The sequence below is a fragment of the Pseudorasbora parva genome, chromosome 15 (genome assembly GCF_024679245.1).
Source record: "Pseudorasbora parva isolate DD20220531a chromosome 15, ASM2467924v1, whole genome shotgun sequence".
In the NCBI taxonomy this organism is placed as follows: domain Eukaryota; kingdom Metazoa; phylum Chordata; class Actinopteri; order Cypriniformes; family Gobionidae; genus Pseudorasbora; species Pseudorasbora parva.
Window position 1 is genome coordinate 41781633 of NC_090186.1, and position 22501 is coordinate 41804133.

At 38.5% G+C, this 22501-nt stretch overlaps 1 protein-coding gene across 7 annotated transcripts in view; it reads right to left on the minus strand.

Moving 5' to 3' along the window:
* Positions 1 to 22501, minus strand: part of col12a1b (collagen, type XII, alpha 1b) — an 83592-nt gene that overhangs the window by 21257 nt on the left and 39834 nt on the right. For all 7 annotated transcript variants that reach the window (XM_067418178.1, XM_067418182.1, XM_067418180.1 and 4 more), the window contains 27 exons: positions 22216 to 22355; positions 21673 to 21802; positions 20703 to 20842; positions 20188 to 20317; positions 19922 to 20061; positions 19704 to 19836; positions 19460 to 19599; positions 19246 to 19375; positions 19027 to 19166; positions 18805 to 18934; positions 17758 to 17900; positions 16322 to 16451; positions 15300 to 15442; positions 14947 to 15076; positions 14019 to 14138; positions 13773 to 13919; positions 13556 to 13672; positions 12700 to 12852; positions 12526 to 12600; positions 9754 to 9893; positions 9417 to 9540; positions 8558 to 8701; positions 7343 to 7507; positions 7192 to 7230; positions 6511 to 6649; positions 5083 to 5225; positions 4077 to 4186 (listed from right to left, as the gene is read on the minus strand). In XM_067418178.1, the coding sequence (XP_067274279.1) occupies positions 4077 to 4186; positions 5083 to 5225; positions 6511 to 6649; positions 7192 to 7230; positions 7343 to 7507; positions 8558 to 8701; positions 9417 to 9540; positions 9754 to 9893; positions 12526 to 12600; positions 12700 to 12852; positions 13556 to 13672; positions 13773 to 13919; positions 14019 to 14138; positions 14947 to 15076; positions 15300 to 15442; positions 16322 to 16451; positions 17758 to 17900; positions 18805 to 18934; positions 19027 to 19166; positions 19246 to 19375; positions 19460 to 19599; positions 19704 to 19836; positions 19922 to 20061; positions 20188 to 20317; positions 20703 to 20842; positions 21673 to 21802; positions 22216 to 22355 (3515 nt within the window). The remainder of the gene's footprint in view (positions 1 to 4076; positions 4187 to 5082; positions 5226 to 6510; positions 6650 to 7191; positions 7231 to 7342; positions 7508 to 8557; positions 8702 to 9416; positions 9541 to 9753; positions 9894 to 12525; positions 12601 to 12699; positions 12853 to 13555; positions 13673 to 13772; positions 13920 to 14018; positions 14139 to 14946; positions 15077 to 15299; positions 15443 to 16321; positions 16452 to 17757; positions 17901 to 18804; positions 18935 to 19026; positions 19167 to 19245; positions 19376 to 19459; positions 19600 to 19703; positions 19837 to 19921; positions 20062 to 20187; positions 20318 to 20702; positions 20843 to 21672; positions 21803 to 22215; positions 22356 to 22501) is intronic.

A 22501-nucleotide genomic window follows, 5' to 3' on the forward strand; every position in this document is an offset into this window, starting at 1 on the left:
GCATTTTAAATAATGTTCACATTGCCGTTGTTCGTGCAAACACAGCATACAGTGACCAATGAATGTTGAGGTCGAGTAAATGATGACAGGATTTCTTTTTAGAGTTAACTATTACTTTATGAGCAACAGTTCAAAAATCCCATTATTTGCACCACATAAAGACACAAAAAAAGCTGCATAGAGTTAAATACTTTGCTGTAACTAGACAATGTAAATCATGTTTGTTTATCTAGACCAAAAGGCCATCTGCATGAGTAAATGATGTGCCAGAACCATGCAGGTCTTAAAAAACACATTTCATTTCAGAAATGCAGACATTATTTCCTTCCAAACTGGAGAGATGTGAAGCATGACCGATTCATCAAACACAAAGATGAGCTTTCGTTAGAAACTGTAATATGATGCAGCAGTGCAGGGTTAGCACCCTCTCTGTTTTTTTAAGACAGGCCTGCACAAAGAAATCCAATGGAAAAATGGCTTACATATTAAATAATCGTGCAGTGATGCCTATATTGGCCAACCCTGTAAATTAAACACCTTACAAATAAAAAGTACTTCATCTCTTTAAGATGTGGACCTTGGTGGATTCTAATATCTCTAAATTAAAATATATATTCATAACAGTCTGGCAGCCGTACAAAGACAAAATCATTACTTTTTTTAAATGATTACTTTTTATAGTTTGTCAAATCAACTTAGATAATTAATGTGGTTCAGAGTTTCTATGTTTTAAACCACTTTTGTTGTATAAACTCAATTTTTATTTTATTTCAATGAACTCAAAATTTTAAGGCAACCAGGTGTAACAGTTAAAAACCAAAGACTTACAACAGTAAAACTAAATATCATAAAAACCACTGATATAAACACCCAGTTTATACACCCAGTGACCCTCAACTGATTTCTATATTAAAGCACTGAGCTGGGATATTACTTGGCATACTTTAGCTTTTGCTACTAAACCCCTAATAAATTCTTCATCTTGACTTATTTGGGACACATCCCGTTTCACATGTCACACTCACATGCAAATAATATAAAGCAGTCCCACCCACTTCTAGCCACACAGATACACAGTATCTATCATATGTCATTATGCACAGTCATACCATCCAGTCTTACTTTAAAGTGACTGGTGGTGTGTCTCCTGAGGGTAAAGACTGACGTTCACACAAGCCAAAACCACAACAAACAAGCCTCTCATTCAATCCACAAAGAATTTCCCCCGTGGTCGACTTTGACAGGGAACCTGACGGCCAGAGATTGAGGCCAGAGATACTAACTGAAGACTGAAGGATGAACATATAAATCAGCTCAAAGCAATTCATCTGTTCCATGCTTGGCATCTGCTGGCACTCTGATGTGATTGTTTTTTAAGCAGTGATTCGATATTGTACTGTTTGTTTGCCAGAGAAACACTTTTTCTGGCCTCATCAAATACAAAGGTGACTTCTGAGACACACCTTGGTATCTTCATTAATCATCAACATAACACTCAATGTGATAAATGGCCATTTACACAATGTGCGCAGGTGTGCAACTGTGCATGTCTAGTGATGTAACCAAGTTCAAACTGCATGCAAATGAGCTGTAAGGAGGGAGCACATACACTGATGTTTGGACAGAACTTACGTGAATACTAGGGCTGTCAAGTGATTCATTGTTTAAATGTCCCATTCTTCGCGTGTTTTCGAAGCTTTGATTATGTTTACAGTGTGCAATATAACATGAGTTCAGGTTTCGCGTGTAAAAAAACCCAGTATTTTTCACACAATTTATACCGGTGTTTCCTCAGGTCCTAAAATGTCCTGATGATTTCCTTGTACTATGAAGTCCCTCCTTCAGAAATACGTAACGAGTTCTGTTTAGGCCAGCGCTTCCCGCGCTGTGATTGGACAGCAGCTTAGCACGTTGCCCGGAAAGGTCTCGCCTCTTACCATAACGCGCTCAATGTTATTGCAAAAATTTATATATTGCCTTATCAATTTGAGCCGGAATCAGACCCGGAGAATATCGAAGAGGATCGATTACAACCTGCTCAGGAAAGACTTTTGCTGGATGTTTCAGAATGGTAAGCTGTCTATTCAGTAGTTTAAACTGATCATTACAAACACCAACAATCGATGGTGTCTGAATGAATTACTACACTTTTATATGCTAAGTTTTTCGGATTAGTTTCAATTACCATCTAACGTTAGTTAACAAAGCTAAACAGCGTTGCACTTTGTGTCATGAGTTACATAAACTGTTAAACGGACCGACTTAAATAATAAAATACAACTACCGGTTGTGGCTCATAAACAACACCTTCTCCAGACAAAAGAGGGAACTGCATCATCTTTTAAGAATAATCTTTATGCGAATCCGGCATTAAACTGATTGAGATTGAGGAAGCAGTCCTCAGCAAAATGTGCTGCACATAGTTTTAAATTGTGATTATAATTTTCTGGAACCGATTTAACCATAAACTGTAGCCATTGATCTCTACGTACATCGTCCGTGGGAAGGCCAAACAAAGGTGATTTGACTCCGGGATGAAAATAACAGCGTTTCAATGGCATGGCGACAAACACACTCTACAAAAACAACGCTTCCTATTCTCGACCTGCGAGAGCAAAAGGACCACGCCCCCGAATTTGCGTGTTCTTGTGGGCGGAGGGTTCGTCAACAAACGGTTCTAGTGACGTCATTACAGCAGGAAGTGCAGCGGTGTAGTCCAAACCGGCCGTTCGCTGTAGGCTTTGAAAGGGATCTTCTGTTAAATAAAATATCTCGCTTGGCATTGAACTTTGAGCTTTATAATTTTACAGGTATTATTTATGCTCTAACAGCAACATTACACACTAACTAAAGTTTGAAAGATGGAATCGCAAAGAATGGGACCTTTAAAATCAAATTAATTACACAATGTGCCGATTAATTAATCGAATGAATTGCAAATGAATCGCACATCAAATTTGGCTGAGAGATTACTCCCAAAAGAGAATTTAAAGTCATTATTGTGTAAAAAAAAAAAAAAAATTCTAAAGGACATTACAAAAAGTAGCTTCAGGAGGAAATATTTTTGGGTGAACTATATAAATGGTTCTCTTTGAATCATTGGTTCACCTGATTCGTACACGCCAGTCGGAAACGAACAGTTCTGCTTTGTCTTTGTATTTTCGTTGGCAAAACATTCTTCATTGTCTTAACTTGCTTTTTTTTTTTTTTACTGCTTTATGAACTTAGCATCACATTTGCAATTGTGCTAGAAAAACAGAACTCGTGTGATATTGCATTTGTTACTCGTGTTATATATAATGACGTAAATGTGAGGCTGTTTTACTGGCCTTTTAGTTCGAAACGGGGCACGGTTCACATGAAAAATTAGTATTGTGAAACCGGTGAGCTTAGCTAAGGGCTACTGAACCCAAGACTGCCTGAAGGAGGTGGTCTGAGTTCGGATGCGCAACATGCACTCGGGAGCACAAGAAAAAAGCTCAAAGTAACCTGCGCATACGTTTTATCAGATGACGATGTATTTAGTTCAGTTAAATACATGAACCTCTGATATGAGCGTGAGTGAGCCTGCAGTGTATTCACACAACAATCGCGCTCTGACACGGACCACAACAAACCCCAGTGTAAAACAAACCACAACAGAAGGCAACCACAACACGATGTTGCAACACACCGACTGAGTCTAATATTTCTGCACCTCTGTTATGATTAGATAACCTCTGAACACTGTGAAAGTTGTGCTGCTTGCCACATCAAACTTTAATTTGAGTGCAAACTTCTCACCAAAAGCCTTCATGCACAGTTGTACATTTTAGCTTCAAGCCCTCTCAGTGAACAATAATCTCTCTTCATTGTCTTCTTGAAAGAAATATCGCCCTTGATCTATATCCGTGAACATCTGTGCATGTTTTGCTAGAATCAGACATAATGGACATTTGTTTTGAGTCCGTTTAGCTGAAGACCTCCCACATCTTGGCTCTGTATATGCGGATATAAGAGTCATTTATGGTGGAGAATGCAGCCACCGATTTTTGCTATCAATATGCATAAAGCACAATAATAAGCAAGCAATTTACCTTGTGGAAGCTTCCATGGAAGATCCTCTTGATTTGATCATTTTTAAACGTGGCTCGTTGGATCTCTCCAGTTGTATCCTTATTATAAAACGACACAGTTTGGGCAGATGCTGAATAAATAGAAACAGAAAGGTAGAGACAAAGAGTTAAATATCCCACAAGTCACCCCAAACTAGAACAAACAAACAAACATCTCTACAGATAGGACTAAAGATGTTGTGGATCAGGCCTAATCCGATTACTGGGACAGAGAGAAAGAAGCCTTGAGGGGCATTTTATTACTTCTTCAAAGCTTAATGTAGATCTCAGATATGATATGATAAAGTATCAACTTTGTTTCTCAGATGTTTCTCCTTAAATTCATCAGTAGAAATAAAAGGAGAAACAAAATAAAAGTCTAGATAAATGAATGTGGACAGTGTACAGGACTCAAAATAAGTCTCTTAAACATGTGGTTTTCTGTGAGGCAATCAACTTTGGTCAAATTAATTCTGCTGATTTAAACCTGAAACCAAGATAGAGTTATCTAGCAGGCTGACAGATGTTTTTTCATTGCAATTTATTTATGACAGTCTTGGAAGCATCCTTTGGAATTGATTAAAGTTTATAAACAAATCACTGTATGATCTGTTTTTCCAGCAAAAGTGTGTGTGAGAATTTAGAGTTGTTGTAGGAGTAATAGTGCACATATCACAACTAATAAAGTACTTTTTACTGATGTTTTTTCCAGGCATATAAATATTTCTTTTTAAAAATGAGCCTTTCTTTAAACTAGATACTTTTTTTTTAACCATTATTAAAAATAATTTGGCTTTATGAGAGTCTGATGAGAAGTGAGATTGATGGGAGATACATTTCTGGGGGAAATGTGAGAAACAGAAGACTTTATTTGCTCTCAATTTAATCTCAACAAAATAATGATATATCAAAGAGATCTCATTTGTGCTTTTTTTCCTATATGTTGCCTATGAGGAGATTGATTCTGATTCTGGAAAACATCACTTACGGTCAATGGTGACACCGGTTTCGGGTTTGTAATTCTTGTCTGACACCTGCCAGATATCGAAGGCCTCGGTTGGTGAGTCCGGCAATAGTCGGAACATCAGAATGATGGTGTATGTGAAAGGCAGGCCATCAGGATGAATATATCTGTAAAAAACAAAAATAAAGACAAAATCAGCCAGAGCGAGGAGGAGGATCTCTGTTCTTTCTGCAGGCATCCGCACTGCCAGGTCAGCCTAGATTTATATGATCCAGTGTTTTATCAAAACTTTCCTATGGTAAAATAATTAAGGAAGTGTGTGGGAGAACCGTGGCTTTGAATGCTTTTGGATAGTGGGCTCTACCTGGGCAAGCAGCAGCATGTTAACAAAAGCCAAAAAAGCTCTCACTTTAGCCTTACAGCCCTCCAATGACTCTCTAACACCAAACTACTTTCACAGAGATGTCTACACACAAACACGCTGTCAGAATGTCACGTTACGAACAACTGATTTGAATTGACCACCATTATTGTAATCAATAAGAGCATCCCTCAGCATTACACACATTGTATCATAACTGCAGTTATCTAAAGATATGATGTTCAAAAGTTTGGGGGTTTGTAAGATTTTTTTATGTTTACTTATGCAATTCTGCATTCATTTGATCAAAAGGAAGAGTTTTCTATTTGAATTTTTTTTTTTAATTCCTTTGATTAAAGCTGAATTTTCAGCATCATTACTCCAGTGTCTTCAGTTTCACATGATCCTTCACAAATCATTCTAATATGATTTGCTGCTCAAAAAGACTTTCTTATTATCAATGTTGAAAACAGTTTGCAGTCCAAAACTGCTTATTGTTTTGGAAACAATGATAAAACAAATTCTGCAAAAGAACAAAATAACTTTTTTTTGAACTTTTGATGCATCCTTGCTGAGTAAAAGTATAAATCTCTTCTCTTTTTATAGTAAAACCTCAAACAGACCCCAAACTTAATGAACAGTAGTGTACTTTAATCGAGAAAAATACTTTAATTGACTTTCCGAGGAACACAAAAGGAGGTATTTATGCTGCTCTTCAAGCTGCACAAAAGTCCCATAAAATATAAAAAAAACGGTTGTGTCACATGACTTGTACGCTAAATCTTAAAAACCCATTTATTTGTTATTCACAAAAAATCTTGCTCTTTGGATTAATTCTTGTACATTCAAATATGGCGTGTAAAGACATGTCACACCAGGTTTGACGTCAACTTCTTGCATGTCTTATAACAGATCACTACGTGCTTTCACTGTATGGAAAGAGCTTCTCCTTTTGTGTTCCACATAAGAAATCAAGTCTAAAAGAAATTCCTTTAAATTCGCCATCCAGAATCATGCACGATGGGCTACCGAATTGTAAAAAAATTAAATAAATGAGCATTTAAATCAAATCCAGAGAGGTTTGAACTCACGATGAGGGCTGGTTCAGGAAAGCATTCTTGTGGAGCCTGTAGGCAGTGTAGCTGTTGAAGGAACCGGGCTCCATGGACACACCCTTGGTGTTAGCGTACATCTTCTCCGTCAGATTGAAAGCTTCCAGCATTCTGAATCCTGGAAAATCACATAATTCATGTTAGTGGTCTACATACAAAAACAAACACATTTGGTTTTGAGTTGAGCCCAAACAAAGTTAGGGGCTATGATGGTTTTCTTTTTTATGAAATTAATAGTTTATCCAGCAAGGATACATTAAATTGATCAAAAGTGACAGTAAAGACACTTACAAATGCTGTTCTTTTGAACTTTGAAAGAATGCTAAAATGTGGTTTAATTATGGTTTCCACAAAAATATCAAACAGCATAACACTTTTCAACATTAATAATAATAAATGTTTCTTGCTCATCAAATCATCATATGAGAATGATTAGTGAAGGATCATGTGACACTGAAGACTGGAGTAATGGTGATAAATTCAGCTTTGATCACAGGAATACATTTTAAAATAGTTTTTTTAGTTATTTGTAATTTTTTGTCAAAATATTTGTATTTTAGATCAAATAAAGACAGCCTTAGTAAGCATAAGAGCAAACATTAACATGCCAAACTTTTAAACAGTGAGTGATGTAAACTGCATATGACACGCGACGCCTACCTGGTGATGTGAATCCATTTACATAGATCAATGGACAGGCTGTGGAAACAGAGCGTAAACGTATTAATTTAAGTTCTTTACTGATCAGATATTCAATTCTCAGAGTTCTTATGAAAGTGTCAATCATAAAGTACCACAGACATCAACTCACAGGAAGTTGCCGTTTCGCAGATGAACGTGACCAGGTTGTCCTGAATGGTAGAGAAGGCATCAAAGTCGTCCACCACAAAGACGTGACGCTCGCTTGGTTTGCTGGCAATGTTCTGCAGCTCAACGAAGTCCACGTCAGCAACGCCAATAACAAACGCGCTGTAACCTAATACGGCACAATCTACATCAGCATATTTATCTTAAAGTGACCGTATTCTATACTTAAAGGCCCACTGAAATCAAAATTGAAGTTTTTTAGCTTTTAGTATGACTGTGTTAGCCTTAAAGGTATGAATAAGCTAGTATGTTCCAAAACAACGACAAAATTTGCATTCAGAAGATATAAGCTTTCAAAATTTACAGTTTCTCACTTCCATTAATACGAATCTCAGATTTTGATGACATCATCGCAGACTTCACATTCTCGTCAAATCTTCAGTCCAATCAAAATGCTCTCTATAATCGAAAGCCCGCCCCCTTACACTGCTGAAGCTGCGGCTGAAATCGGTCCAGTGTTCACACATTTACTAATTTCTACATGGTGAAAGGCACATAGCAAACTATATATGTGATAGGAAACGATTCAGTGTAAATATGCTTTCATTTGAGGTGAATGAAGTCTGTTTTCACGTTAGTTTCACGCACTGCAGCAGCGCACAGACACCGACGGCTCTGGTCTACATTTAGACTAACGTTAAAGACACGAGAGCGCAGCGCGGATCATATGCGCGAGTTCGCGCAGACAATAAAACAAATCGGACCCATTTGAATTCTGCACAGAATGCTGCATTTCAAAGCAATATCAAGGAGATTATGATGATAAACAGTGTTAGAGGAAACTGGCTTTACCAAACAGAAAGGTCCGCTAGGCGCTCTAGTCAAACTGTATATTAACGAAACGCTATTGGCTGTTTCAAAAAAGGGGAGGAGCTGCTAACAGCTGGAGCCGTTTCAGGGGAAATTTTGAATACACATTGAATAATGCGGCACGTTTCAAGGCACTTGAGTGGTCCTTTAAAGTGTAATTGCATCAAAATAGGCATTATTAGGTTGTGGATTGCTACTACACCTTCATCGATTGTCAAAGCTCTGTATACTGGTATAGCTCACACAGTCATTCATTAGTTTTTGAATTCTGAATAGGTGTTGATGCATAAATGTGGGCAGTCATTTAGTAATGAGCTCATAACTTTTACAGTTTGGCAGCGAGACATACCAGCATGCTGTAGCTTGGCAGCATGTTTCTTCACTTCATCCTGAGAACGTCCATCTGTTACAGCCACCACGACCTTCGGTACGTTTCTCCTCATTCCATTGTCTAGAGTGAAGACCTTCTCATGCACATGCTTCAGGGCCACACCTGGGAGTGTCAAAGGTGAGGAGACAACATCAGCAAAACTCTAGACGAATACACTCAACTGGACAAAATCTATTCAACATCAAGAAATGTTTGGGTCATAGTTCACCACAAAATTAGTCATTCTGAATGTATTATAAATACATTCTATAAATTACTGTACAAATTATAAAAAAATATATTGATTATTGTATTATGTATAATGTTTTTTTTTAATGTACACTAATTTTTTTTGCTGGTTTAGCTTAAAAAGGTAAGCAACCTGGTTGCGACATTTGAGTTGATACAATTAAGGAAATTGGTTTAATAAATAGAAACTCAAAATATTATTGTATCTGAACCACATTAAAAAATGTGATAAATCATTAAAATTGCCACAATTTGGCATGTTTCACTGCGTCATCACAAATAAAACACACAATTACCCAATGTGCTTAAAATATTTTAATAATATTTGAATCAAGGTTGTCAATTCTCCAAAATGTTAATTGTATTAACTCAAAATGTTAATTTCAATGAACATTTTGTCCGAGACATTTTAAGGCATCAGATAACTTTTTTAAAATAAGATTTTACAGTGTACTTTATTAATTTTTGCCTTTTTTACGTAAGACTTAAAGTATTTTTTACGATCATTACGATTTTTTGCAGTACAATTTAAAAAATAAAAAATAAATATATATTTATATGTGAATGTTGAGGTGTGTTGGAGTGATACCTGTCTTTGTGTTTCCTCCCCTGTAAATGATGCCTTTCAGAGCAGAGAGTGCGGTGCCTTTATCGTTATACGCGTTGAGCCGGAACTCAGTCTTTGCATCGTCACTGTACTGCACGAATGAGATCTTTCGGCACAAAAATATTTGGTACAATTAAACTTGGTAACAATGATTCAGTGATGCAATATATCTGACCCAGAGATGATTGGTCAAACAACATTTTTACATTTCCCAAAGTCACAAACAAGTCACAACATGTTATAGGTAATTACCCAATTTGGTTGCTAGGGTGTTCTAGGTGGTTGCTAAGGTGTTGCTATTCTGTTGCTAGGTCTTTACCTGCATTCCAGATGGGCCGATAATATCAAAGGCGCCAACGACGCTGGAGACAAACTGGATCACTTTGCTGAAACTCTCATCTCCGATACTCCAGGAGCCATCGATGAGGAAAACTACGTCTGCTTTTGCTCCTTTGCACACTGAGAACACAAAAACAACTCTCTGAACTGGAGCATGCAAGAACAGATCTCACCAAACCCTTTGTTTCTAATTAAACTTTTACATAAGAGCGGAAAATGGGTAATTAAATTCCACTAACTCACACAATCACTGAAAAAACGATTTAATGAACCTCCATGTTGTAATTACTGTCATAATCAGACCACACTTTCTTGTGAATAATGAAGTACATATGATATCCAGAAGGAACTAATTGATAACACTCTACCATAAGGTCTTGTTTCTTAACATTAGTTACTAGTAACTAACAATGAGCTAAGATTTTAATTTTTTACAGCAGTTATTAATCTTAGTTAAAGGGGGGGTGAAATGCTGTTTCATGCATACTGATCTTTTTACACTGCTAAAGACTTGGAATCCCATACTAAACATAGACAAAGTTTCAAAAGTTATGGTGGACGTTTGATGGGAGTATTTCTTTGTCAAAAATACTACTTCCGGTTAGTCATAAGTTTCGGCAAGTTTTTTGAGATCATGCGTCCCCTTTGACGTTAATGGGGGCGGAATTTCCTTGTATGGGCCTTACGGACAATTCTACCGGAAGCGCGTGAGAGAGAGAGGGAGAGAGCGAAAGTAACAGGCTACGCCCATCAAAGCGCTGGCTTGTAGGATGCTGGACAGGTGATGTGCACAATTAACAATGTCACCAAAAAAGTGCGTTTTTGGTTGCCAGACCAAGACAGTCCTGCACAGATTCCCCCAAAACCCCGCGTTAAGGCAACAGTGGATGTAATTTGCTTTTCCGGATCAGCAACTGAGTTGCGCGAATGTTTATATCTGTTCGCTGCATTTGGGTGCCGACTGTTTCATAAACAAGGCCCAGCTCGACGCCGGATTTTCCCGATCGCCTAATGCTGAATGATGGAGCAGTCCCAACGTTAGAACCGCAGGCGGTGAGTGAGACTGCTTCAAATGTCTGTGTTTTTGCCTATGCTCATCAAGTAGCCCAAACATGATCACGTATAGTTAATTGATCAATGGAGCATGCGATGTGTAGTGCGTGTACATTTGTTTAGCTGGCCACTATATGTGTAACTTTATGTTTGTGTATTGTAAAAGCACTCCAAACAACAATACACAAAGAGGGGGGAAATATGTTGAACTAAATAAGCACGCTTCTTCATTCAAATGCGCTACTATTCCGTGTCTTTCTATGTAAACACTAACTTAGCCTGCCGTGCAAAACCAGTCCGCTTACTGTCTACACAAACCACGCGTAAACACACAAACACACGTGCACAACTGCACTTCCCACATGTACACCTTCAAAGACAAAAATACGACGATATAATTCAAGTATAAATATGTAAATAACACAAGTCGCTAAGCATATTATATAGTTAGTGTATAACTTGTACCACATAGAGACGTCCTGCTCTAGTCGTTTTTGCTGCTGCTCCTGTTCAACTGCAGCCTCTGGGTCTGATTCCGGATCATAGATGTATGGCTGTATCTGATTAAAAGCCATTTTTTATTTTGAATAAAGTTTATTTCCCGCTGTTAGGGATGACACAGCTTTACGACGCACTCTCAACTCAACACAATAGCAGCGCGCTGCTGCACACGTCATTATTTAGCTCCGCTCACACGATACGCCCCCACCCGCTCGGCTTTTTTCGGAAAGACTCGGAACAGCGCATCTTTCTTATATAATTATAAAAAAAATAAAGACTTTTCGGAGATATGCAGGATGCAATGCTACTCTATAGGTACTCAAGATTGACATGACACTGACTGAAACTGAGTGTTTCACCCCCCCTTTAATATTAGTTTAAGATGACCTATTATGTTCAGATTTCTTTAGTGTGTAATGTTGCTGTTTGAGCATGAAGTCCCTCCAGCAGGAGTTATTCTCTATATCAGTGTCAAGAGTTTTTTTTCTCTCCGTGAATGAACATGTTACAATATTTGCAGAATAAAGGGGCGGGGCCTGGTTGAGTCAGTTAGTAGTGTGTTGAAACTGGAGGCTATGGTAAGGGGCGGGACATTTCCCAAACACACTCAAAGCCATTGACCAATCACAACACTGGTCCAGCCGACCAATCACAGCACACTGTACTTTTCAGAAGAAGGGGCTTCATTATTTTTCAGTCAGATAGTTCTCTTTAATTTATAATCCTGGATCATACTGGATCATGTCTCTTCATACTTAAAGCTAGCTGACTCCTAACACATTGTGGGTAGAAGCATTTGGCCACTTGTAGACTTCTTGCGTAATGAATAAAAAGGTTTTGAGCATTATCCAGCATGAACTTATTTTATGAATTGAAGATAAAAAGAAAGGATCCGTATTTTATTTGCAGAAGGATTTTCTCCAAGGTTTTAAGACGGATATTAATTTGATCCAAACTCATTGCAAAGAAGCAGATCTATAATATGTTTCCAATGGATGTATCCATAAAAGACTCTATTCCACCATTCCAAGCACACTCTGCAATCTATTTGCTAACAAGATTTAGAAGAAAAAAAACACAAGTGCTGCTTGTCAATTGAAAATCTGCTGCCATGAAAACCATGAAAATTGGCATGATTTGAGTTTCTAATGAGTACGAGTATCTGTGAGTTTCTAAAGCAGTGGCTAAAGGCACTTACCCGCCCAGCCGGGTGGAATAGTGGGTGGTGGTGGAGGAGTGGGTGGTTTTGTTGGCACCGGTGTTGGTTTAACAACTAGATGAACCAAAAGAAGTCAGAAGACATTGTAAGATGATTGTTTCAGTTCAGCAAGAGAGTGAAATCTGCTTATTTCTGGATAACAGCTGAACTCACGGGTGCGTTCTTTGGCACTGACTCCGGGCCCCTCTAGATTGGGTGTCTGGACAAACACTGTGGCGCTGTAGAGCGAGTCCGGACTCAAACCTTCAAAACAGTACTGACTCTGGCCCGCAGTAATGGTGATCTCCTGCTGACCTTTAGCTGCCGCTGAAAACAGAATTAACAATGGGACACTGAAGGTATCCAAACATACTAGAGTATACATATAGTATATACATATAAGTTATTTCAAAGAAAACTAATAGATTACAATTGTACAGTCTTGGTAGCATGGTAATACCATGGTACTCCGGGTACTTTTTTTATTACTGCTGAAAAATGAAGAGCGTTGGAAACGGCCCAGGGACGTTTACACTGACCCTGGGCCATCAGGCAGTTTTTATTATTGAGCCCTGAGCTGTAATCTGCAAATGTCAATGGTCAAGATGCACACTAAACATTACAATAAATGTGAAGAAAGTAAAGGATAAATAAAAAAGCAGATCAAGCTTTTTCCAAATAACTAATCTGGATGAATGAAGTCACAGTAAAAAGTAGGGTGAGTCGATGTAGTTCCCATAACTGAAAGAAATTAAAATTAACTTAAGCCTACCATTAAATAGTTTGAGGTCGGTAAGATTGTTTTATGTTTTTGAAAGACTCTTATGCCCACCAAGGCAAATCAACTTACTGACCCCAATCTTTTGAATGGTAGTGTATGCATAATGAAACAGTGAAGGAAAACATCCTGATGGAAAAGTGGCCACATGCCTAAAAATGTTGCCTAGATGGGAAGCTCACTAGATTTTGGAACGGATCAGTGCTGGCTCAAAGTAGAAGGAAGTGAGAGTTCAATTTAAGTGTGACTTACGGTCCAGAGGATTCAGCTTGATTCTGTAAGACGTGGCGGCACGATGAGGCGACCATTTAATGCAGAACCTGTCATAGCCAACGTCGTATGTCTCAAGGTTGGTCACATTGAGGTACACTGAAAGGACAAGACACGTTGCACTCAAATTGGGAATCTTGCTGACATTTTAAACAGTGGCATAAAACCAAACCTGCAAAACAAACTTCTGAAAACGTACATGTTGTCCCTTGTCCTACGAGGGGTTTGCTGATACCGCCATCATATTGGGCGAACACCTGAACATCGTATGTTGTGCCAGGAAGCAAGTTGTGTAGGTTATACCTGGTGACATCACCAACATACACCTCCAAAGACTCATCTTTATCTAAAGGAAGAATGGGAACGTAACCTTTAACAATTAAATTGCACTGATTTACAATTTTAAAAAACGGCATAGTGAACACACTATTGCAATATTTTGTACCTGTTGGTTGATAGACTAGTTTGTAACCCAAGACCGGAGCTGGAGCCGGATCCCAGGACACACGGAAGCGTGTGTACCACTCGTCAGAGACTCGCAGGTTCTGAGGTTCCAGCAGGCCAACTGAACGTAAGATCCAAGGTTAAAATCTACCACTAAATATCATAGTAAAAGTGTTTAAATGCTCCTAAAATCAAGAAATGCACAGGTTTACAGTGGTGTTTTAGTTGTGCTTTGTTACTATTAGCTGAAGGATGTTCTGGATTCTAGCCCATGCTAACTGGCAGATTTAATGTTAGTTAATGCCAACACAAACAAACAGTTTTTCAAACTCACCACCATGCCCTACCAGCAATTACTCACTCACATTCTCCTAAAAATATATCCTCAAACGGCAGATAACAAGGCTGAGAGTTTGCAACTTGCTGTTATCCAGGGTTATTACATTACAACTAAAACTAACTGTATAACTAAAATTATTTTAAAAAAAATTAGATTAAAAACTTGACTAAACAAAACTGAGAAAAAAAGTTTAAAAAGGCAAAATTTTAAAAAAGGAGAAAAATTACTAATTTAACTTTAAAAAAAGAAACCTAAATAGTAATAAAAAAACTAAAACAAAAAAAAATTGACAAAAAAGCATAACAAAATGATTATAAATTAAACTAAACTTAAAATTAAAATATAAAAAGGGTAATTTAAATAATAATAATAAAAGTATAATAGTACTCCTGCTACTAACTGTAACTTCCAAAACCACAAGTTGCTTTAGAAAATCACAACTTTTATTAAAACAGCTGAAATAATATGGTATTGAAAATGCATTAAATAAGTAATGTTTCAACTTTCAATTTTTTTTATATAAAAAAAGCAACCAAAGCTTAGTAATCTAAGCTGTGCATGTTTTGCAAGGGCAGTTACTTTAACTCACGTGTTTTTCCATTTCCGTTCAGGGATCCGCCAGGTCCCTCTGCATAAACTGCTGTAATGGTGATGTTGTACGGGGTGTCAGAAAGCAGATTTTGAAGGATAGCATTATTTCTGTTCCCAGGAGTCACAGTCTGCAGAGAAAACCATCGGATTTATGATGTTTGGGTGAATAACCACAACCAAGAATAATTTGAGAAATCAAAGATGAATAAAATGCACTGGTGATTCATACACAGTATGATACAAAGCACTAACCAAGAAAATACATTTCAATTTTATGTTCACTCAATGTCATAGACCTCAATGCTAAAGGACTATAGTGCAGAAGGGAATAATCACTGGACTTCCACTCACAAATTCTGTGATGGGATCTCCCGTCAATGGAGCATACGCGATCTTATATTGTTGCACGGGACCCTCAGCGTGATCCCAGCCAATGCTGATCGTGCTTGTAGTGGTTTCGAAGACCCTCATGTTCCTGGGTCCAGCTCGTGGCACTGCAATAGACAACATTTACATTTAGCCAAGTTGTTTTAAGTGTTTGCGAGGGAGCTGCTTTGTGGTTGCTATAGGGGGAGAATGTTTAATAATTAAATTAAAACAGAAGTAGCAACAGATCTTTTCATCTGTACTGTGACACATCCAGGTAAAATGGATTATCAAAAAAGGTAGGGCAGAGACATGGTTCTATGCATCAGTTATGATAAATTGTAAATGGACTGCATTTATATAGCGCTTTCATCAGACCTATGGCCATCCAAAGCGCTTTACATAGCCTCACATTCACCCAATCATACACTGACAGTTGTTGATCGGCTGTTAAAAAATCATGTCTTCCTAATATGAAGTAGTGTTGTGTTCGTGTTAATATGCTCTGGTTATGGCTATGTTAGTTGGAATGGGTTTTTAAAAGATTTTTTATGTTTTATGGACTTTTATAGCCATGGACTACATATTAAAAGTATATATGATGGACTCATATGTTGTTAATTAATGTGCATTGTCCCTTTTAAAATAAAATAAAGAATAAAAAAGTATAAAATAAAAAAGTGGTCATGTTACTCAAAAGTGGATGCAGATGGAAGCAAACATGCAGGGGTGTAAGCAGACCAAATGATTGTTCTTAAAGTCCTGAATACGTCACCAGAGAAAAGTCTGTCATTTTCACTGTCAAGCTTCAGTTATGACATTAAACCGTAATAGAGGTAAAATCATCAAAACAAAAAGAAACGTAAGCAGAACAATGTTCACAAATAAGAACTATAACATGCATTTATTTCATGCAGAAAATTTCCATCAATAAAATATGCATTTTTTATGTCATCATTATCATCTGTGTTGGTGTATAAAAAAAAACTGTTCAAAATTTAGCTCACATGTTTTTCCTTTTCCGTTAATTCCCGGGCCTTCTCCGTCAGCATACACCGCCATCACATTCACAGAGTACGGAGTATCCGGGATGAGCTGATCTAAGAAAGCGTTGTTGATGTTGCCAGGAACGAGAACCTGAGGAGAAGACCATTATTTAGATAACACAGAGACAACTATATTCATAAACATCCACTGTATGACAATCCAGTGCAGATACTGCGAATCTGGCAAAGCGAATATACATAATGACGTCACCGTTAAACCCCTGTTTAGACTAGTGTAGCTAGATAACATTTCCAAACAGATATGTAATGCAAACAGATGTGCTCATGGGGTTAAATGCTACATAAATAGTGTCAGATCAGCATGACTGCCCCCAGGGGGCGGCTGGAGCTGAAGAGAGACTGGATTGGGGAGATGGGGAAACCCCGTCGGCTACATGTCAACAGCCTGCAGGATTATCTGCTCATTTGTTTCTCATTTGTAGGCTTCACATCACTGAGGGCACTGCATTCTTTCCATACACCGACGCTCATGTTCTGTCTCAAAATGATGGGTTTGACAAATATGATAGGATGCAGGTTATGAGAATGTGTTTTTTGTGTGTCCCAACTTGTTATGTTTAGCGATGTGGAAGGGGGACTTGTGAGCCTGTGAGACCCCTAAAGAACTTCTTTATGAAAAACTGTAACTGTGACAGTAGCAAAAACAAAGACTAGTTTCCAGTTCTGCAATAATGAGCTACTATGTCCATTAAGTAGAGATGGATCTTACAATATAAAATATATATTGCAGAGCATGCTGAGGCAATAAAATATTCCTCCCTCTCTCTTTCTCTAACGTAGTATTAGAAAGTCGAATTGATTTCAGTGAATCTATTCAGACGGCTTGTTGTAGCAATGAGCTTGTTCAAATAAATAGATTTGCGGATTCATGAGTCATCCCCCAATAGGGTCCACAAAAGCCATTTTACTTGCTGTAGTTCAATAAATATTGAGTTAAATACTGCAGTTTTTCATTACGTTTTAATTCATTGTCTTTGTTTTGGGTTTATTAGCTGCATTTTGTGTAAATTACGTTTTTGAATTAAGTGAGGTCCTCGTAGTTGTTGCTGTTTTATTATATAATCTAATAATTATCTGAAATGTCTTGCCCCGTTTTACACTTTCAATATAGTCAGCCACAGTTTTCGGCGTATTTACCATCAATTGGTTAAATTCTGATTGGATGAGTTGCGTCCAAAACTTTTGTAAAGTGCTAAAAAATATAAATCCTTCAACATATATTTCATGTAAAGTGTTCCTTTAGCTCAAGTGTCAGAGTGTGTCAGGTCACTGATTTGGTTTCCATGAAATGCACATAATATTTAATGTACAATACATTACCTGTGTAACTTAAGTTTTGCATTAAAGTGTCCCCTAACTGAATATGCATCACTCACAGACTCAAGGGGCCGGATCCCACTCAGCGGGGCGTAGGTAACCCTGTACTGCTGCACTTGGCCCGAGGCGGGTTCCCAGCGCACATTCAGAGAGTTGGGAGATGGGTTGTAGACCTGGATATTCCGGGGTGGGACTCTTGGAACTGGGAAAGAGGGAGAGAAAGAATCCACAACACAGCAGAGTGAGAACAAGGAATTTACAGAACAGCAGAGGAAGTCTGAGGAACAGCTCACAAAGACGTTTAAACAGGAGGAAGCTCAGTAAAGTTCAGGAATGAATGCTGAGCAAGGCATTCGACAGCGGGGCAGACGGGTTTTATGGTGAGAAAGTGCCAAAAAGGAAAGGCAGGTGGTGGGGGGCATTTGGGGGTTGATGCTAAAACGGCTTAGCATGCCTTTTAAACCGAAGCAGATGTGAAAATTCCTACAGAAATCAGGAAAAAAAAACTATCAAACATGAGTTCAAAGTATCCCATTTATTTTAGTGCAACGTATTGCTATGTATACAAAACCTCAAGTGCCCTAAACCTATAGTTTTAGTGCGCTAACATACAACTGATATTTACATTTTTATGCTTCACAATGTGTGGTAAACCATATAAAATCAAGTTCCTAGGGTGTTTTGAGTGGTTGAAAGGCATTGCTAATGTGCCGAGTGGCGCAAAGTGACGGAAGCAAATAGAAACTATTATAATCAGTGATGCTGTCTACACTGGATGCGGCAAATCCCCAACAATAAACCTAGTTCTATATCTGATTTACTCCAAGAGCTTGCGCTACTTATGATAGGAAGGACAAATGGATTTGCTACTGTGTAGGACTTTAAGTGGTAGCTATGTTGTGCAAAGTTTTATTATAGTTGCTAGGCTGTTATGAGGTTTGGTTTAAGTCGTAAAATATGAATTGGGTCCCTTTTACTGTCTGCCTGATGAAAACCTTAAGTCTGAATAGTAAGAAAATTGATAGCACAGCTATACTCAGCAAGCCGTTCGATGTAAGTTATAACAATAGCGATGCATGACTCTGTAATTGACAAGTACAACTTACGTGTCTTTCCTTTCTCAGACTGACGCAGACCCTCTCCTTCTGGATAAACAGGAACCACAGTCACAGTATAGACCGTGTCTGACAGAAGATTCCTTAGGACGGTGTTGGTGGTGCCTCCAGAAACTTGCTCCTTTCGATGAGTAAAATATAAGAGGAAAGTTATAGAAGATCAGTAGCATGTCCAGAAAGACAAAAGAGGGTCTTCCATAGAGCATCCTTTACCATGTCCTCTGCACCACCAGATGCTGGAACGTAGAAGATTCGATACTGCCGGACGTTACCCTCAGCGGGCTCCCAGCGCACCTTCAATGAACTGGTTGTGGGATCAGTGACCTGCAGGTTTTTCACTCCACCCAGAGGCTCTGGCAATTGGGAGAATTGAAAGTAAGCATGCTGCATGCTAACCTAGTAAAATCCAAAGCTGACATTGAAGGTACACACTTGTTTTCCCGTTCTCAGACTGTTTCTTTCCTTCGGCATCTGGATATATTGGTATTACTGTGACCCTGTACTCTGTGTCTGGCTGCAGGTTTCTCAGAACAGTATTGGTGGATACTCCTGACACTTGGCTCTGTAGAGTACATCAGTACAAGCACACACTCGTTAGCAACCAAATAACCAAAATGGCAAATGTGAGACAAATTTAGGGCATTACCGTGCTTGTAGCACCTCCAGCAACAGGCACGTAGATGAGATTATACTGACGAACATCTCCATCTGCTGGGTCCCATCGCACCCTCAAAGAGTTTACAGTTGGGTCTGTCACCTGGAGGTTCTTCACACTTCCCATAGGTTCTGCGTTAATAAAACACATGATGAACCCTCACGAGACAAAAAGCAGGGATCCCTTGAAGATACTAAATACACTAAAACTGCAAGTTACAAACATCCAGACTCACTTGTCTTTCCATTTTCTGACTGACGCTTTCCTTCCACGTCATTTTCATACATAGGCAACAATGTGACCTTGTACAGCGTGTTAGCATCGAGATTACGCAGGACGGTGCTTGTCGTGCCACCGGAAACGAGTTCCTGATCATAAAACACAAGAGATTTGGTCTCATAATGTGGAAGATCCTTTATATAAACCATTAGAAGTTAGTTAATCACATCCTACCATCTTCTCAGCATCTCCAGGCTGCGGGACATAGAAAACCTTGTAATTTCGAGGGTTTCCATCAGCATGCTCCCATCGCACATTTAGTGTGCTGCTGGTGGGATCGGTAACTTGAAGGTTGCGAACTCCACCCAGTTGTCCTGAAAAGCAGGGATACATGAATTCAATATCTCATTTATTGTTACGTAAACAATCCCCAGACATTTCAATTTGGTGGCCAAGATTATCTAAAGATGCACTGCACTATATCTTCACAATGAACTCACTTGTTCTTCCATTCTCCGAAAGAGGTTTGCCCTCCATTTCGTGATATACTGGCACCAGAGTCACTGTGTAAGTTGTGTCAGGCTCCAAATTCTTTAGAACAGTTGAGGTGGTGGTTCCAGATACTTGATCCTGCCCAAGCAAAATTAAAGAAATTGAGAATACCCAATACCCTCAAAAAAAAAAAACTACCCTACTAAATATTAATTAGCAGTGAATTAGGAGTTTATTGAGCCAAAAGTTCCCCACACTAAAATGTTACCGGTGTCATTTGTATAAAGAGCAATCATTTAGAAAGATTTACACTTACAAGAATGCATAATGTATATAATGAACTCCATTTACAAGGATTTTTTATTAAAGCGTAACAAATAAAATTTCAATGTTCAAAAAAGATCCTTTAAATCTGTAGTTTCACACTGATACACCTTAGTGTATCAGTCTGAAACCACCGTTTTTAAATTCTCTTTTAGTTTTCTTTTGCTATCTCTGGAACATGCAAGGATATCATTCTCACCACTTCTTGATCTTGGCTACCGGCAGGAACGTAAATGACGATGTATTCCCGCACATTGCCTTCTGCCGGCTCCCAGCGTACGTTCAAAGTGCTGATAGTTGGATCAGTTACCTGCAGGTTCCTCACACTGCCCAAAGGTTCTAAGGAGACACAACGGAGTTGACTCAACAATAACATTTTTTGGATGCATTCTTCAGATATTCATATATAGTGACTTAAGCTGGGCTCACACTACAGGAGTTTTATCCCTGATTTTCCCCTTCCGAGATTCAGAGAAAAAAATCTTGTCCAGGACCTCGATGGGTTCCGATGTTCGGTGCAGATTATCTGATAATGGGAGGCGTTCAAAGATCATCTTGCACCTCCCGATCTGCTCTCACACAAATCAGGGCCGCCCCGTTTATATCAAACATGTTTTAAATCGGGATGATTACGTCAGTTATTTTACAATAGCCAATCAGAGAAGTGAAAGAGAGAACTTTTGAAATTGCGAACGTGAAACAAGCAGCTGTGCGGGTCCATGGAACAGCGGAACGGAGGAGTGTTGCAACAACGACTCAATTTGTATAATGCATCTTCGAAAACATGACAGGCGTACAGACAAAGAGAAGAGCTGAGGAGAAATCGTGTTGGTTTTGAACATACCGGGGTGTGTGTAGAAAGCTGCTATGTAAACATTACCTGTTGAGACATCAATGACAATCTGCTATTTACATGTTTACATCCACTTCCCCATGAGATCACGTGAGGTGCTCGTCCTGGCATGATAACCTTAATAATATCTTGACGTGTGTGATGCGCAACAACGTTAAAATCTTTGTGTGCATGTTTGAGATTGAAGAGAAAAATAACTACAAAGATTCTCCTTATGTTAATGATACCACCAGATTTCATAATCGGTTATAATTTAAAAACTCCTCTAGTCTGAGCCAAGCTTTAGCATGACTGATATCATTTTGGAGTCACTTACTAGTCTTTTCCTTCTCTGAGAGTTGAGGTCCATCTCCTTCAGCATACACTGGCAAAACAGTCACTGTGTACATGGTGTTTGGCAGGAGTTTATTCAACACTAATGTTGTGGTGCTCTCAGACACTTGTTCCTGAAAGAATATAGAAACTAGAGCTCAGTACACTATATCTTCTTCAAACCTTAGTTTGTTAGAATGGAAATCGGTTGCATAAGTTTTACCTATCTAAACAGATAAAGAAAATTAAACTTCTAAACTAAAAGAAAACTGAATGCTCTCTTTGTAGCTTGCCAAACATATCGATTTCACAGTTTACTCCAGCTCCATCTAAACACTGGTGCTCCCTGTTGTAAACATTCCCAGCAGGTTTTTGAAAATAATGAGAATTAAATTAGAGTTTTTATTGCACCATTCTCTCATCTTTGTTCCTCGAGGGAAGATCATGTCTATATGCATCTGTCTGCATGCATGCCATTAGATTTAACAGAGATTTTTGGTACATCAACACTGTAGAAACAAACGTTGAAAGATGAAGTTATTCCTACCATGAGCTCAGTTCCTCCATTGGTGGGCACGTACACTACTTTGTAGCCCTGCACATTCCCATCGGCAGCTTCCCATTTGGCAGTGAGTGTCGTGAAGGTTGGATCAATGACACGGAGATTTCGAACACCTCCAAGAGGTACTAGAGTGAAATGGAAAATAAACTTGTCAAATATGCTTTCAAAACGGCACTATTTTAAAACCTAATGAGCTGCCTTGCTGTTAGCTGTCTATGCATGTATAACTTCATAAGTGACTGATTTGTAACTTTCTAAAGTCAGCAACTTC